Genomic DNA, 16,835 nt, shown 5'->3' on the forward strand with positions numbered 1-16,835 from the left:
TGGCAACTAAACTACAAATAGAACTCTACTATTCAACAATGAAAAATGTTGGTTGTACAGAACACTTCAGAGAGCACCATTTCTCAAAAACCAAAGCAAATTAGGGAAATTCCAGCATTAAAAAAATAACCTTTAACAAACGACGCCAGTAAACGTGCTTTCAGCTTAGCCAAAAATGCTCAAGCAGGTGTATCCAAAATTATTTTCCAAACAAGCTTTAAGTTTATCCAAGCATGCTCAAGCAGTTCGATCAAATTGAAAAAGAGAAGTACAACCAAATCCCCCAAAGAAGAAAGAGGAGGAGGCAGGAGGAAGAGTGGGGAGAGGAGGAGGAGCGGGAGGAGGAAAAGGAGGAGGAGAAGCAGCAGCAGCAGCGAGGAGAAGGAAGAACAAGAACAAGAGCAAGAACAATAACAAGAAGAAGAAGAAGAAGGAAATGGAGGAGGAGATGGAGGAGTAGGAGTAGGACGAGAAGGAGGTGGAAATGGAGGAGGAGTAGGAGTAGGAGTAGGAGTAGGAGGAGGAGGTGGTGGAGGAGGAGGAGGTGGAGGTGAAGATAGAAGAAGAAGAAAAAGAAGAAAAAGAAGCAGAAGAATATTTCTCAAGGATACAGAGAGGCTCCAGCAGCTCTTCTCTTTAGCTTTATCAATCTCTATTTGATGATAATCCACACAGATGAACAAACCATGAAAAATGCTACAATCAAGAAAAATTATGCATCAGAAGAGAGCATAAACAGGGCATAACTGAGAAAGAATGGCTGATGCTTCCAATAATCTCGAAATAGTTAAAAAACACAAAAGGAAATAAGATATGCATCCGGCAAGACAAAACAAGACTGGCCTCCAAGGATGAGGGCTCAAGAGGAAGGACATAGAGATGATACCATAAAAAAATAAGCAAGATAAGGTGGAATTTATCCTTAACAGTTACCGCCAAAACAACGGATCATAGCTTTATCATATTAATTACATCCTCACGGATAGAGCAATCCCCACGACTCGAGACAATGAGAGAATCTTAAAATTAAACCGAATTGCTTCCCAGTTTGATTATACAAATTTTTAGTAATTGAAAATCTATCATGCACAAGTCAGAAAATAATTATTATAATCTTTCCTTTAGTTTAACATATCTAATTTTTATATAAGACAATAATGGAAGTAGAAAATATAAATATTCATAAAAATACTCATAAAGCTCGTGGCTATGGAGGGAATCGCTGCTAGGCTTAAATTGAGCAAACAAATATGTAATGGGTGAGGTTTGTTCGCAACCTCCAAACTCAAATCAGTATTAAATCACAGAACTCAAAAGGAAATTCAGTAACCTAGTAAATTAATTGCAATAATGGTTCACTTACAGCAATTAATCATAAAAGAAGATATGAAGAAATGGAATGAGAAGAGGGAAAGAAATAGAATCTGAAGAAGGAAAATCGCGCATACACTTTGCACACCCACTATCTGATGTTATTAAGATGGTTAAAACAGAAATGAAAAGTAAGGGAAGAAATGAAAAGTGAGTTTCCCATTTTACAATCAATAATTTTAATTAAATATTGCCGCATCACTTAAAGCCAAACAACGTCATATTCTTCTAATTCAAGCTTCAGTTAAAAACGGTTGCCTCTGCTGTTCCTCTTCCGTTTTCCTCCCCAGTCCAGCTGAGTTCCAACCTTCTCTTCATAACATCCCTCCCCCTTAGCATACCCTTGTCCCCAAGGTTGAAATGCCAGAAATTTGGATTGAACGTAAGCTGATTCCTCCCAGGTAGCATCAGCTGGTGTAGTTCCTTCCCATTGAACTAGCTATTGGGCGACAGCTAGGCCATTCTTGTTAATCAGTCTCGTAGATAGTATCTGCAGAGGTTGTCCATGAAACTGCTGGTGCTTGTTCTGATCTGGGAGTTCAAAAATTGGCACTTCTTTCTCTCTAATTTTTTTCTTCAATAAAGAAACATGGAAGATAGGATGAATTTAAGCTGTGGCTGGTAAATCCAGTTTATAGGCCACCATCCAAAATTTTTTTATCACATGGTATGGACCATTACACTTCGCAGATAACTTCTTGTTGATCCTTTAACTACAGTTTGTTAAGCATAAAGGTGAAGCTTGAAGTAAACCCAATCCCCAATACTCTCTCACTCCCATGTCTATCTGCATATTGCTTCGTCCAGACTCCAGCTTGAGCCAGATTTTCTGTGACTAACTGGTCTATTCTACGCCTTTCCTGTAATAACTCTTCCACTGCAGCAATGTTAGTCTGTTGGTATGGACACAGAGCTAACTGTGGTGGTTTGTTACCATATAATGCTTCAAATGGAGTCATTTTGATGGATGTATACAGAGTGGTATTCTACCACCACTCAACCAAACTAATCCACTTGCTCCATTGTTTATGCTGTTTATAAACCATAAAACTGAGATACATATCCAAGCACTGTTCTGTTTTACCCATCTATTTGTGGGTGATAAGCAGTACTTATCTGCAATTTGACCCCTAGATGTTTGAATAAGCTTTGTCAAAACTCATTTGTGAATATTGTCCCTATCTGTAACAATGCCCTGAGGCATTCCATGCAGCTTATGTATGTTATATAGGAATAACTTGGCAATAGTAAGAGCTGAGGAGGAGGGTATCATTGTAATAAAATGTGCAAACTTAGTAAATCTGTCTACTACCATTACAATGAGTCAATGACATTCTTGGCTCCAGAAGTGGGAAGTCCCTCGATGAAATCTATAGAGATGTGGCTCTAGGTATAGTGTGGTTCTGGCAAAGGTTGTAATAAACCTGGGTAGGCCACACGATCCCCTTTACATCTTTGACGTGTCAAACTCTAGAACTTCCTGCTTAATTTCTTTGCTCATTCCTGGCCTCAAAAAAATATTGCTTAGCCATGTGAATACTAGCTTGTACCCCCTGAATGCCCTCCTCTTGTGATGAATGGATGGCTGCTATCAGTTTCCTCCTCACTTCACCATATGAACTAATATAAATTCTAGATTTGTATTTGAGCAATCCATTCAAGAATTGATAATCCTGCTCAACAGTGTTGTTGAGTAACAAAGCAGCAATCTTGCCTTTAGCTTATTTATCCGCTTGGTAACTGACTGTTACTTCTCCAATGCACAGTGGAGTAACTTCATCTATTGCTAAGCACTCAACTCCCTTCTCCTCTCCCTTACATGGAGCATCTACTTCTTTATTATTCAATCCTTTCTTATATCTTATCTCAAAGCTGAGCCCCATAAGTTCGGACAGCCACTTCTGTTGCAAAGGAGTAGTAATCCTTCGCTCAAGTAGATATTTCAGTGACTGATGATCTGTTTTGATGATAAAATTTTGGCCATCTAAGTAGTACCTCCATTTTCCAACTGTTGTTACTAGAGCTAGGAGCTCTCTCATAGATTGATAAACCCAAGTTCCTTCTGTTTATCACTTTGCTTAGATAGGCTATTGGTCTCTTATTTTACATCAACATCGCTCCCAATCCGCAATAGCAAGTATCAGTTTCTACAATGAATGGAATGGAGAAGACTGGTAAGGCCAGCATTGGTATAATATTCATATCTCTGGTTAATCCCTAAAAAGCCAATTCAGCAGACTCACCCCCAATTGAAATTCTCCTTTTTCAAAAGTTCAGTTAGTTTGGCTATCGCTCCATACCCCCTAGCAAACCTCCCATAATACACAGTTAGGTCTAAAAAACCCCCTAGTTTTTGACATTGACTAGCTTAGGCCACTCCTACATTATAACGACCCAAATTTTTACCTTTGGAATCATTATACATATTCTGTAAAATGATACTTTCATAAAAAAAAAAAAAAAACACTATCTTTTGAATGTGAAATGTTTAAAAAAAATTTTAAAAAAAAAAAAAAAAAAACACTATCTTTTGAATGTGAAATGTTTAAAACAAATTTTAAAGAAAATACAATAAACATAGTTAAAAATTGTTTACTACTTAAATCATTATTCATTTTCAACCACAAAGCACAATCCACCTCCGATCGCCTCGAACCCCCCTCTTTTAATTGCGTATAAAATATTTAACTTATACATGTGAGACAAAAATCTCAGTAAATGACTAATAACGAATTTTCATCTCATATTTAATTATAGCAAGTCATAACATGCATATGGAGACACGAGAATTAAAATCCGAACTTCGTGGCTATAATTCTCGTGCGTAGCGCTACTAAACTCCGGTCATTTGAACTTACACATATAAGACCCTTATCATAATCATATCTAGAATTTTCGTATCGTCATATTCATAATATAAATTTCTGTAATTTAAATAATGAAAGAACAATTTGTACTACTACACTTACCTTTCACTTGATAATTCAAAAATGATAGAAAAAGTGATTGTTGGAGAGAGATCCTTGAGCCGCGTGCCAGATTGTGTGATTGTGTAAGTGTATGACTAAATTTAATATGAGAAAGACGAGAAAGAGTAAAGGTGTAAAGACAAAGTGATATAGATAGAGAGGAAGAGAGTAAATAATTGGTGAAGGATAGTCCAATGTAGAGTTTAACTCCTATTTATAGTGTAAGTTCTTGGACCATGTATGGAAAATTGAAAGGAAATGGCTAAATGTTAGACATGGTCAAAACACAATTGGTTCATGTCTTGAAAGTTGTCAAATCAATTCATTTAATCATGTGATCAAATCAATTCACTTGACTTGAATCTTGGTGTAAATAATGCATGTGGTCTAATCAATTACCTTAGTTTATGTGGTCAAAGCAATTACTTTGCTTAAAATGTGATGAATAATGCATGTGATCAAATAATAACTTCAATCGTAGCTAATTGACATATTTACATATATTTTACATATAATTTTATTTAACTTCCAAATTAACTCGTCACTTAGGCTATCAAACTATTGGTTAGTAACTAATAAGATCATTAGACTTTAATAATAGCGCACTTAAGTTCTAATTTTTAATCTAATGACTAATAATAAAAATTCGAGATATTAAAAACTACCTCCCTTAAATTAAATTTTGTCTGCAAAATTTTCCTTGGAACTCCTTGAAGAGTTGTGGGTATTTGGCTCGCATTTCCATTTCTCGCTCCCAATTAACTTCTTCTACTGAGTGATGTTGCCATAACACTTTAACCAACGATATTTCTTTGTTGCAAAGCTTCTGTACTTTCTGAGCTATGATGTATATTGGTGCTTCTTCGTAACTTAGGTTCAGCTGAATATCTAACGATTGATGTCTCACCACATGAGTTAGGTCAAGGACATACTTTCTGAGCATTGATACATGAAAGACATTGTGTACAACGGAAAGTTCTGGTGGTAAGGCTAACTGGTATGCAACATTTCCAACCCGCTTTAAAATTTTGAAAGAACCAATGTCTCTTAGACTGAGCTTACCCCTCTTACCAAATCGTAGCACCCCTTTCATGGGTGTAACATTTAAAAGTACTTTATCTCCTATCGCAAATTCCAAGTCCTTTCTCCTTTTATCTACATAATTTTTCTGTCTATCTTGAGACTTCTTCATGCTAACTCTGATATTTTCAATTGCTTGTACTATTTGCTCCACAATTTCTAGCCCAAGATCTTACGTTCGCCAACATCATCCCAATGAATAGGCGATCTACATTTCCTCCCATAAAAAGTCTCATAGGGTGTCATGCCAATAGAGGCATGGTAGCTATTGTTGTATGCAAACTCAATTAAAGGTAGATGCTTTTCCCGATGTCTACCAAACTCTAGGACATACGATCGCAACATATCTTCTAATGTTTGAATTGTCTGTTTAGATTGTCCATCAGTTTGAGGGTGGAAAGTTGTCCTAAAGGTCAATTTAGTTTCCATGGCCCGATGTAAACTCTTCAAAAGTTTGATGTGAACCTTAGGTCCCTATCAAATACAATTGAAATTGGGGCACCATGTAGTCTCACTACTTCTTTAACATATAACTGTGCAAATTGGTCCATGAAAAATGTCATGCGAACAGATAGAAAATGGGCGGACCTGGATAAATGGTCGATAATAAACCAAATAGCCTCGTGTCCTTTTACTGACTTCAGAAAGCCTACAACAAAGTCCATCGTCACACGCTCCCATTTCCATTCTGGAACTTCCAACGATTGCAACAATCCTGATGGTCGCTGATGTTCATCTTTCACTTGTTGACATATCATACACTTCCCCACATATTTAGCTGCATCCCCTCCATATTTTTCTACCAAAATACAGCTCTTAGGTCACGATACATTTTTTACTTCCTGGATGCACAAAATAAGAAGAGTGGGCTTCCTCTAAGATTTAAGTTTTCAATTCTTTGAAATCTGGTACACATAGGCGTCCTTGATAATGAAGTGCCTTATCTTCAATTATGGCTAAATCTTTCCATTTCTCTGTATTAATCTCAACTTTGATAAACTCATAAAGGATTGATGACCTTTTTGATGGCTCTTAATCCGATCATGGAGAGTTGGTCGAATTGAAAGTGCTGCCATTCGAGTAATAGAATCAAAGGGGAGTAGCAACCACTTTGAGACTTAATCTCTCAAATTCTCTTTATAAAGGTTTTCGTGTTGTTAACATTGCTACTTGCCCCGTTGTCTTCCTACTTAAGGCGTCGGCTACTACGTTTGCCTTTCCTGGGTGGTAATGAATTCCACAATCGTAATCTTTTACTAGTTCAAGCCATCTTCTCTGTTTCATGTTCAACTCCTTTTGGGTGAAGATGTACTTGAGGCTTTTATGATCTGTATAGATGTCACACTTCCCTCCATACAAATAGTGCCTCCAAATTTTCAGGGCATGAACTACCGCAGCCAGTTCTAGGTCATGTATGGGATAGTTTTGCTCATAAGGCTTCAACTGTCTCGATGCATAAGCCACTAATTTGTCTTGTTGCATCAAAACACATCCAATAACCCAGTTTGGATGCATCACTGTATATTACAAAACCTTTCGATTTTCTAGGTATGGTTAAAACTAGAGCATTGATTAACCTCTTCTCTAACTCCTCAAAACTGCATTCAGATTTCTCTGACCATTCAAACTTTACACCTTTATGAGTTAATTGTGTTAATGGTCAGGATACTTTGGAGAATCCCTCAATAAACCATCTGTAGTATCCTGCTAAACCCAAAAAGCTACGAATTTTTCCCACAGTGGTTGGCCTTGACCAATTCAATATTGCTTCTACTTTACTGGGATCCACCTCTATTCACTGTGCTGTGACCATGACCAAGAAAGACCACTCATTCTAACCAAAATTCGCACTTCTTGAATTTTGCAAAAAGTTTTTCCTTCCCGAGGATCTCTAGCATAATTCTCAAATGTTTTTCGTGCTCTTCTTCACTATGAGAGTAGATCACGATGTCATCAATAAATACAATGACAAATTGGTCCAATATTCATGGAAAACGTGATTCATCAAGTCCATGAAAACTCTAGAAGCACTTGTCAAGCCAAACGGCATAACTATAAACTCATAGTGACCATATCAAGTTCTAAAGGCAATCTTTGAGACATCACTAGATTTCATCCTCAACTGGTGATATCCCGAGCTTAAGTCGATCTTTGAAAATACTCTGATACCTCGTAGTTGATTAAACAAGTCTTCGATTCTAGGTAGGGGATACTTATTTTTAATGGTGATTCTATTCAATTCTCAATAGTCGACACATCCTCACTGTCCCATCCTTCTTTTTGACAAACAACACTGGTGCTCCCCATGGTAAAACGTTGGGTTGGATGAACCCTTTTCCCAACAATTCCTGGCCTTCAGTTCCTGTAATTCCTTTGATGTCATTCTGTAAGGAGCCTTAGAAATGGGCGTGGAACCGAGAACTAGATCAATCGTGAACTCCACATCCCGTTCCGGCAGCATTTTATTCAAATCACCAGGAAATACCTCTGGGAACCCTCTTACCACCTTGACATCACTCACTTTCAGTTTTTCATCTTCTTTAACTACTATTGACATAAAAAATCCACTATAGCCTTCTGATTTCAAGAGTTTCTTAGCCTTCAATGCCGTAATGATACAAGGTAAAGTTTTTTTCTTAGTTACAGAAAGACGACGTTCCATTTCTCCAGGATGGTTAAATGCCACTACTCATTCAAAACATAGAATACTTGCGTGATTCTTAGACAGCCAGTCCATTCCCAAAATTACTTCAAACTCTTGCATGTTCAAAACATATAAGTTTGCTTCTAAGAATTTATCATCAATCTCTACCCTAGCTGTCCTTGCTATAGAGTTTGTACCTAACACTTCTCCTGAGGGCATAACAACTTCTAAGGTAGTATTTATATGTTCACTAGGCATATTGAGTTTGTTCACAAACTTTGGAGATATAAAAGAATGAGTGAAGCCAGAATCAATCAAAGTATAAGCAGGGGATCGAGATTTAAGGATGTTACCCGCTAAGACGTTGCGGTTCTTGTCCTCTTCCTGTTCTGTTAGTGCATACACCCTAGCTTGGCCTCTAGGGAGATTCCCACGCTTCTGTTGTTGCTTTTGTTTCTGTCCCTTGGGGCATGTTTTTGCCACATGGCCCGCTTCACCACAATTGAAGCATAAACTTATCCTCATGAGGCACGTTCCAGCATGATTCTTTTGGCACTTGCCGCAAACTGGATACTGTTGATAACTGTTTGCACTTGAGTCTCCTTTATATTTCTTTACGAAATTCTGCTTTCCTTTTCCCTTGTAATCCTCCCACTTGCATTTTTCTGGCTGTACATGCTGCTTGTTCTCCCTACTAGTGTGACGCTTGAAATCTGCCAACTGTGCCTTAGCTAACACTTCATAGTAGGTTCCTAGTTCAAGTACTACCACTGCCTGCCTTAGATCATCCCTTAAACCCTATTCAAAATGTCTCACCCTCTTCTGCTCCGTATCTACAAAGCGTGAGGTATAATGGGATAATTCTTTAAACTTTCGCTCGTATTCAGTAAGAGACATCAAGCCCTGAGTCAATGTAATAAACTCAGCCTCCTTTTGATTCAGGACACTTATCGAGTAGAATTTCTTCAAAAAGTTCTCCTTGAATGAGTTCCATGTCCACATATGTCCGCAAGCCCTTGACCTTGAGATTAAGTCCCACCAGCTCATGGCACCATTTTTCAGCAGAGAGGTTACGCATGTAACTTTTTTGGAGTCTGGATAGTCAATGAGATCGAAGATCCTTTCTATACCTGCCCACCAATCTTCTGCTTCCAAAGGATCTAAACCACCTTCAAAAGTTGGAGGATGCTGTTTCTTGAGAAGTTCTATGACAACCGCCATAGTACTCCTGTTGTTACTGGTGCCTGTAACTAAGGTGGCAACAATTGTGATGGTGTCGGTTCTTGTGGTGGTGTTTGTTGAGGCACTGCTGTTTGGATGAACATCTTCTTCATAGCTAGAAATTGTTGAGCAAACAGTAGGTCAACCCCACTAAGTTGGGATTGGTGGGGTTGTTCGCCATTATTATTCGCTCTTCTACCTCGAGGTGCCATAACCTTAATAAAATATAATAAGATAAACAAAAAGTTAAATGAAATTTTTTTTTTTTTTTGTGTGAAATAGAAGAATTCAAAGATCTACTTCTCAAATTAGACACTTCACCAAATTATTATTATTATTATTTTTTTTTGAAATAGAAAATTTCAAAGATGGTAATTTCTCAAATTAGACACTTCACCAAAAATTTTCCTTTGTTTAGAGTTTCTAAAAACGGAAGTTTCATAAGATAGAGATTCTTAAAATAAATGTTTCATATTCGAAAATTCTTAAAAAGTTATTGAAGAATGAAGTTTGAAAATCTTCTTAAATTTAGATTAAGTATGCAATATTGTTTTCATTCTATTGGCTTGAATAAAGCTCGTCTGAGTGGCTTCCAGGAAATGAAAAGGGGTCACATGTGGACCACTTAAATCCCAAACTCTCCTTAGACAGTTTAGGTCTTTTTTTACGAAACCCTTCAGTTTTGCGAATATGCACACCAAGAAAACTTACAATAAGCAAAAAAAAATAATAATAATAATTTAAGATATTTTGAGGTATAACTTTTCTAATTAGACTATTATTTATTCAAGGGACTTTCCAAGATCAAAACGTACTTAATAGTCTAAGGTTACATAATAATATCATGAAATTGTCCATTTCATGACTAGAAATTTAAACATTCATAAATCTACTGTATTTAAGAGTTTAGGAAGTTTCCATAATAAGGAACATATAAGGGAAATTTGTACGTAAATAAGCACATTTTCACAAACCAAAATTTTAGTTTGCTTAAATATAATTTTGTACATATTTATTCATATAATCGTGTATAAACATGTTTAATTTTTCATAATTTAGCACGTTCTAAACGTATGTAAGCATAATGAACATGAACATGAACATGATCATAATATAATCATCATCATATGATCATAACATTAAATATTAATGCATTTACATGTTTTTTACCTGATTCGATGACGTCGGAGTTTGAAAAGTGGCATTGCGTGGTGGTGATATAATAAACTTTAAATACTTTTTTTCTTTTTTATAAAAAGTCTACAGGAACATAGACCCGCTCTGATACCATGTTGTAACGACCCAAATTTTTACCTTTGGAATCATTATACATGTTCCGTAAAATAATACTTTCATAAAAAAAAATATCTTTTGATTGTGAAAGGTTTAAAACAAATTTTAAAGAAAATACAATAAATATCGTTAAAATTCTTTTAACTTCTTAAATCATTATTCATTTTCAACCACGCAAGCACAATCCACCTCTGATCGCCTCGAACCCGCCTCTTTTAATTACGTATAAAATATTTAACATATACATCTAAGACATAAATCTTAGTAAATGAGTAATAACAAATTTCCAACTCATATTTAATTATGGAAAATCATAACATACATATGGAGACACGAGAATTAAAATCCGAACTTCGTGGCTATAATTCCCATTCACAGTGCTACTAAACTCCGGTCATTTGAACTTACACATATAGGACCCTTATCATAATCATAGCTAGAATTTTCGTATCATCGTATTCATAACATAAATTTCTGTAATTTAAATAATGAAAGAACAATTCGTACTACTACACTTACCTTTCACTTGATAATTCAAAGATTATAAAAGAAGTGATTGTTGAAGGGAGATCCTTGAGCCGTGTGCCAGATTGTGTGATTGTGTAAGTGTATGACTAAATTTAATATGAGAAAGACGAGAAAGAGTAAAGTTGTAGAGACAAAGTGATAGAGATAGAGAGGAAGAGTGTAAATAATTGGTGAAGGATAGTCCAATGTTGAGTTTAACTCCTATTTATAGTGTAACTTCTTGGACCTTGTATGGAAAATTGAAAGGAAATGGCTAAATATTAGACATGGTCAAAAACACAATTGGTTCATGTCTTGAAAGTTGTCAAATCAATTCCTTTAATTATGTGATCAAATCAATTGACTTGACTTGAATCTTGGTGTAAATAATGCATGTGGTCTAATCAATTACCTTAGTTTATGTGGTCAAAGTAATTACTTTGCTTAAAATGTGGTGAATAATGCATGTGGTCAAATAATAAACTTCAATCATAGCTAATTGACATATTTACATATATATTTTACATATAATTTCATTTAACTTCTAAATTAACTCATCATTTAGGCCCTCAAACTATTGGTTAGTAATTAATAAGGTCATTAGACTTTAATAACAGTGCACTTAAGTCCTAATTTTTAATCTAACGACTAATAATAAAAATTCGGGATATTACATACATTGCCCCTATTTTTAAGGTATCTGTTAACACTCCTCGTGAAGAGACAATATGGCCTAAAAACTCTATGCTGGGTTGTCCAAAAGAGCATTTGCTCTCCTTAGCATAAAGCTGGTGTTGTTTTAAGATTCCCAGCACCACAGCAACATTTTCTCAATGAGTTCATAGGTCTGGACTATACACCAATATATCATCAAAGAAGACTAATATAAACTTGCTGAGATGCTAGGGTGTTTGTAAGTCCAAATGGCATGACTCTAAACTCATAGTGGCCATCATAGGTCATAAAAGCTATTTTCTAGATGTCTTGTTCCGCCACTCTTATTTGCTAGTACCCAGCTCTGAGATCAATTTTGTTAAACCACCTAATCCCCTTCAATTCATCTAATAGCTCATCACTCAGTGGTATTTGTCTTTAATTGTGAGGGCATTCAGCTGCCTGTTATCAACACAAAACCTCCCAGTTCCATCCTTTTTCTTAACCAGAAGTTCAGTTAGTGGTTAGGCTATTCCTTGATGAATTTCTATTATGGAATATATGGAAGTACAATCCAAATGAAAGGAAATACAATAAGTTGCAAAGCATTCGAGAGGCTCTACTACTCTACCTTAACAATAACAAAATTCTGCCTACTTATAATGGTTCCTCTTGTCCGCTTATATAAGCCTCCATTAACTAATTCTATTCAAGCCATTCAGTTTAGTTAACAGAATCTGTTGCTACTTCTTCCCAGCTAGTGCACAAGTCTTCTTAACCGTTCAAGAATGTACCTAATTGGAGGTTTATCAAATCCAAGCTTCCTTTTGGTTTGGATATCCGAGGGGTGCTGGCTTTGAATTTAAATGGGTTGATGGGGGTTTTTGAGATTTGGTTCTGTATAGGGTGTGGATTTAGATGTGGTTTCATTTGGTGTAGTGTTTGGATGGCACCATTTAGTAGGTGAGAATGATTTGAAGGTCTTAGATCCTTTGTTTGGGGTGTGATGGTATTTTCTTGTAAGGAGGCAATTTCAAAGGCCATAATTAATGTTGGGGATTGGATGATTTTAACCATAGATTTGATCTCTTTCAGGCCACTGGTGAAAATCGAGATGTAATAGGACTCAGGCAAATGGGATAGGGATATCATTACCTGAGACTTCAACTCTTCAAATTGCACTTGATATTCCATAATGGTCCCCATTTGCCTCAGCTTACTGAAGACTTCTATCACTTCCTCAGTAGTGTTTTCAACGAACTATCTACAAACTTCACTCGAAAACTTGTCCAAATCAACATTGGTATCGCTGGAGATGAAGCCATGAAACCATGTCCTATTTTCCCTTCAAATACATCTCAGTTATTCCCACCCTCAACTCATCAGCCACTAGATGAATCTGGAAATATATATGGCCTTTCTTCAACTAATCTCTAGGGAAGTCTATGCTGGGTAATATAATATTCACTCTAGTCTCCCCAATTCTATGGGTATTTCCCAGTGATGGTTTCTTCCCAGAGGATGGAGTACCATATCCTTCAACACGCTTTTCCTTGTGGTCTACCTTACCCCAAGTCATCTAGATGAACATGGATATCGATCGTATTTGCTATTCATTTCTCCCATCAAATGCTCCATTCGGTCCTGCTTAGTGCAGACTGCCTTCAACATTTAATTTGACCTCTGGTATTTCTTTGTCTAGCTTCTCAAGGTGTTCCGCATTAGATTTACTCCCTATGAAGCACCAACACGAACACGTGCGTCCAATATGAAACACATCAGAAACGCTAACACTCGATTTTGCAAAAAAATTCTGACACTACACGTCGTCTACACGTTGATTAAATTCATTAAAAATTTTCATATATAGAGTATAAAGTTCCGACATGACACGTCTTTTAACACATTGATTAATTCTTTAAATTTTTTCACTTGTTATTAATTTTTATTGTCGAAATCTTTTAAATATGAGTATTTATTTGTTATTTAATAATAATTTTAAGTTAAAAATATATAATATTTTTAATAAAGAAAAAAATGAACATAACAGAGTTTTCGAGGAGTGTCGATATTCGACACGTATCCGATATGCTACTGTATTTGAAGTGTCCATACTACAGAGTTTACTCTTAGTTTTAGCCATACCCAAGTCGCATTGCTACTCTAATACCAAATGTAATAGTTGATCTTCAACCTCCAAACTTACTCAATCAGTGTTAAATCACAAAATAGTAACCTAGTAAATTAATTGCAATAATGGTTCACTTACAACTATTAATCATAAAAGATGACAGGAAAAAATGGAACGAGAAGAGGAAAAGAGAGAGAATTTGAAGAAGGAAGATCACACATATACTTTGCACACCCGCACCAGTGGCAGATCCAAAATCTAAAGCTAGGGCGGTCGTTGAACGTTGACCGTCAACGACCATTATTTATTAATATTTAATTAAATAATATTAAAACATCCTTCAATCAATATATAAATGCATTAAGATGTAAAAATCATACAGATATGAAAATATAAACAAATACCACCCAAGTTATAACATAGACGTCACCAACAATAAGTTAAAAATAACAATTTTCAATTTCCAATTTCATGAAGACAATAACAAAGTATTAAGTCAAAGTCAAATAAGGATTTAAATAAGTTAGTGATATTATTGTGCGCTATCCTGCAATTTTAAAAATGCATGGGTTAGTAATTATATATGAAAAGATTTGGGGTATTAGCATAATAAAGGAAGATAGTTGGGCCCACTATTAATGATTTAAAAGTCTTCTAGTCAATACATTGCCTAACCATTTTAGAACTATCCATACAGCCAATGAGAGAGAAAGAGAAAATGTGAAGAAAGAAAAGAAAACCAGAGAAGAATGGGAAAATTGAATGAAGCAGAAAGAGAAGAAAACGAGAGAATGAGTCGCCGAGCAAGATTGAAGGAACTAGGAAAAACCTTCAAGCTTGTTTTCCATTTCATTTGTCTATTTTCTATCTATCTTTTTTAGAGAAAAAAGAAATGGCAAAAAAATCTACTGCCGATGGAGTTGGCACGCGCTACCAATGCTCGCCGGGTGCTACCAATTCAGACGATCATAATAGAAACGAAAAGCGTGGGACGAAGCCTCTAGTGGTCCTCTTTCCTTTTTCGCCCCAGTCTACCTGAGTTCCACCCTCGTCGTAAAAAAAAAATGCATATTTCAAGCGTAAAATCCCAAAACAAGAATAATATCAAAAAAGACAAAAACAAAACCACTGACTCGGAATGAAACTCGGAGACCATACAGACTGGTCGAGGATACATACCATGGGCAACCCAATCCAGACAATACAATCAGAGGATAAAGAGAGTACCATTGACAGGGCCCAGCGGCCACCCATTTTTCCTATTCATTATCAAGATCATGTATAACAAAATAGAAACGAGACTATATGTTCACATCTTCGAACTAAACAATTAACAATGAAAGCAATACCTCTTCATAAAGAGGCACAGAGAATAGCCAAAAGATGCTACACACGGATGCTAAGGTAGTCAGAAATCCCCAGATATTCCAAAGGATATGAAGGTAAGCCCCAACAGCAGCTGCTGCCGTTAAAGCAAAGCACAGTGAGAGCGAGACCTGAAATCAGACAGTCCAATACATATGTCCCCATAGTTTAACTTTTTGAATTTTAACAAATTTAAAAGGCAAGTGCTGAGTGTAACAGAAATAAATCATTAATCAAATAATATAAAACAAACATGATTAGAGGAAAATGAAAAGATAGGGAAAAAAAAGATAAATTCCAATTAGTGAATGAATGCTAAGGTAAGGACCAGTTCAGAGAAAAAGTGTAATTTTTCTGTAAAAAAGACGGAAAATGAAAAGAAAATACTATAAAAAGATTCCCAAAAGCAAAACTACTAGCATAAAAAAATAAAATTCCATATTTTCCAAACAATAACTCAAATTCCATAAATGCCTGCCAACATGTAAATTAACCCTCACTTTAAACACGATATATGATTGGCTAAACCCTCATTAGAGGCCATACATTCAGACTTGATATTAAATTAATTGATCAATCGCGTATTGAAATTCGGATTCATGTCGCTCTAAATTCAATTAATTCTTTAAATAAAATCTGAAAACTTTTCGAGAATACAATACAAAAATTAAAAAAAGCACAACCAATTGCAGAAAACTATGCGATCGTTAATACCCTGACTCTAGAATTGGACTCCAAGTACCAAATTTCAGAAAAACACCAATTCAAGTTCAAATTTCCCAAGAATCCGAAGAAGGTAAATTAAAACAAACTTATTACGTAAAAAATAAATTGATAATAAAATAAAATAAGAAAAAACCTGTTTGTAATGAGTTTGAGCGACTGAAGAATTGTAACTCCAACGGTTCCCAGACGCCGATTGCGAGTCGAAGAACCGTGCAAATGCGTCCATTCTTAGAATTAATTCAGTTTGTCACACAACTGAGAGAAAGTCGACCTTCTTTTTATCTATCAATTGACAACAATGTGATTTTTCTCTTGTAATATGTGTTTGTGTGTTGAAGGTCGGTTTATACGAGGCGACGGGCAGGACAATGCAAACCAAGCCTCCGGCCCGATTAATTTCCAATCCATTATATTCCATTATTCTTCATCCCACCGTCAACAACCATAAAATAATATTATACAAAAATCGAAAAAAAAAATTTCTTTTTTCAACCACTCATTTTTAAAAATAAATAAATAAATACTATTGCACAAATTTTTATTTCAGAAAATGAGGGCCAAACGAGGGCTAAATAGCTAAAATCGACCAACCCAATCTAAAATAGATTGGTTTTAAAGTTTAATTGGATTGATTAGGAAAGTTAAGCCCCATTAAATTAAATTTCGTTTTTCTCTCTTCTAATTTCAGGCGCATAATCTTTCATAAAATAATATTATATGTAAATCGAAATTTTTATTTTTTTTAACCCGTCATTTTCAAAAATAAATAAATAAATATTATTCCACCAATTCTAATTTGAAAAAATGATGGCCAAACGTGGGCTAAATTTGGGTTGGTTTTCAAGTTTTACTCGATTGAGTTGGGTTGTATTGA

At 35.6% G+C, this 16,835-nt stretch overlaps 1 protein-coding gene across 3 annotated transcripts; it reads right to left on the bottom strand.

Annotated features, from left to right (window-relative positions):
• Positions 1–523: 523 nt before the first annotated feature.
• LOC111373579 (bax inhibitor 1-like) lies at positions 524–16,354 on the bottom strand. Of its 3 annotated transcripts, none has more exons than XM_022996130.1 (3): positions 16,095–16,352; positions 15,220–15,366; positions 524–696 (listed from the first exon to the last, which is right to left on the bottom strand). In XM_022996130.1, exons 1-3 carry the CDS (start codon positions 16,185–16,187, stop codon positions 646–648), a joined length of 291 nt encoding a protein of 96 aa, XP_022851898.1. In that variant the 5' UTR covers positions 16,188–16,352; the 3' UTR covers positions 524–645. The 3 variants fall into 3 exon arrangements, with proteins under 3 accessions (XP_022851898.1, XP_022851899.1, XP_022851897.1); XM_022996131.1 differs by lacking the exon at positions 524–696 and adding an exon at positions 1,311–3,518 and having other exon boundaries at positions 16,095–16,351; XM_022996129.1 differs by lacking the exon at positions 524–696 and adding an exon at positions 14,922–15,129 and having other exon boundaries at positions 16,095–16,354.
• Between the last annotated feature and the right edge of the window lie 481 nt (positions 16,355–16,835).

The sequence above is a fragment of the Olea europaea genome, unplaced genomic scaffold (assembly GCF_002742605.1).
Source record: "Olea europaea var. sylvestris unplaced genomic scaffold, O_europaea_v1 scaffold1145, whole genome shotgun sequence".
NCBI classification, from domain to species: Eukaryota; Viridiplantae; Streptophyta; class Magnoliopsida; order Lamiales; family Oleaceae; genus Olea; species Olea europaea.

What these genes read in the sequence shown, in the direction of transcription:
- LOC111373579 (XM_022996129.1), bottom strand. Translation starts at nt 16,187, where the DNA reads ATGGACGCATTTGCACGGTTCTTCGACTCGCAATCGGCGTCTGGGAAC. An exon ending in CTCAAACTCATTACAAACAG is followed by an intron (nt 15,367 to 16,094) that starts GTTTTTTCTTAT and finishes GTCTGATTTCAG; the next exon opens with GTCTCGCTCTCACTGTGCTT. An exon ending in CTGTGCCTCTTTATGAAGAG is followed by an intron (nt 15,130 to 15,219) that starts GTATTGCTTTCA and finishes GATAATGAATAG; the next exon opens with GAAAAATGGGTGGCCGCTGG.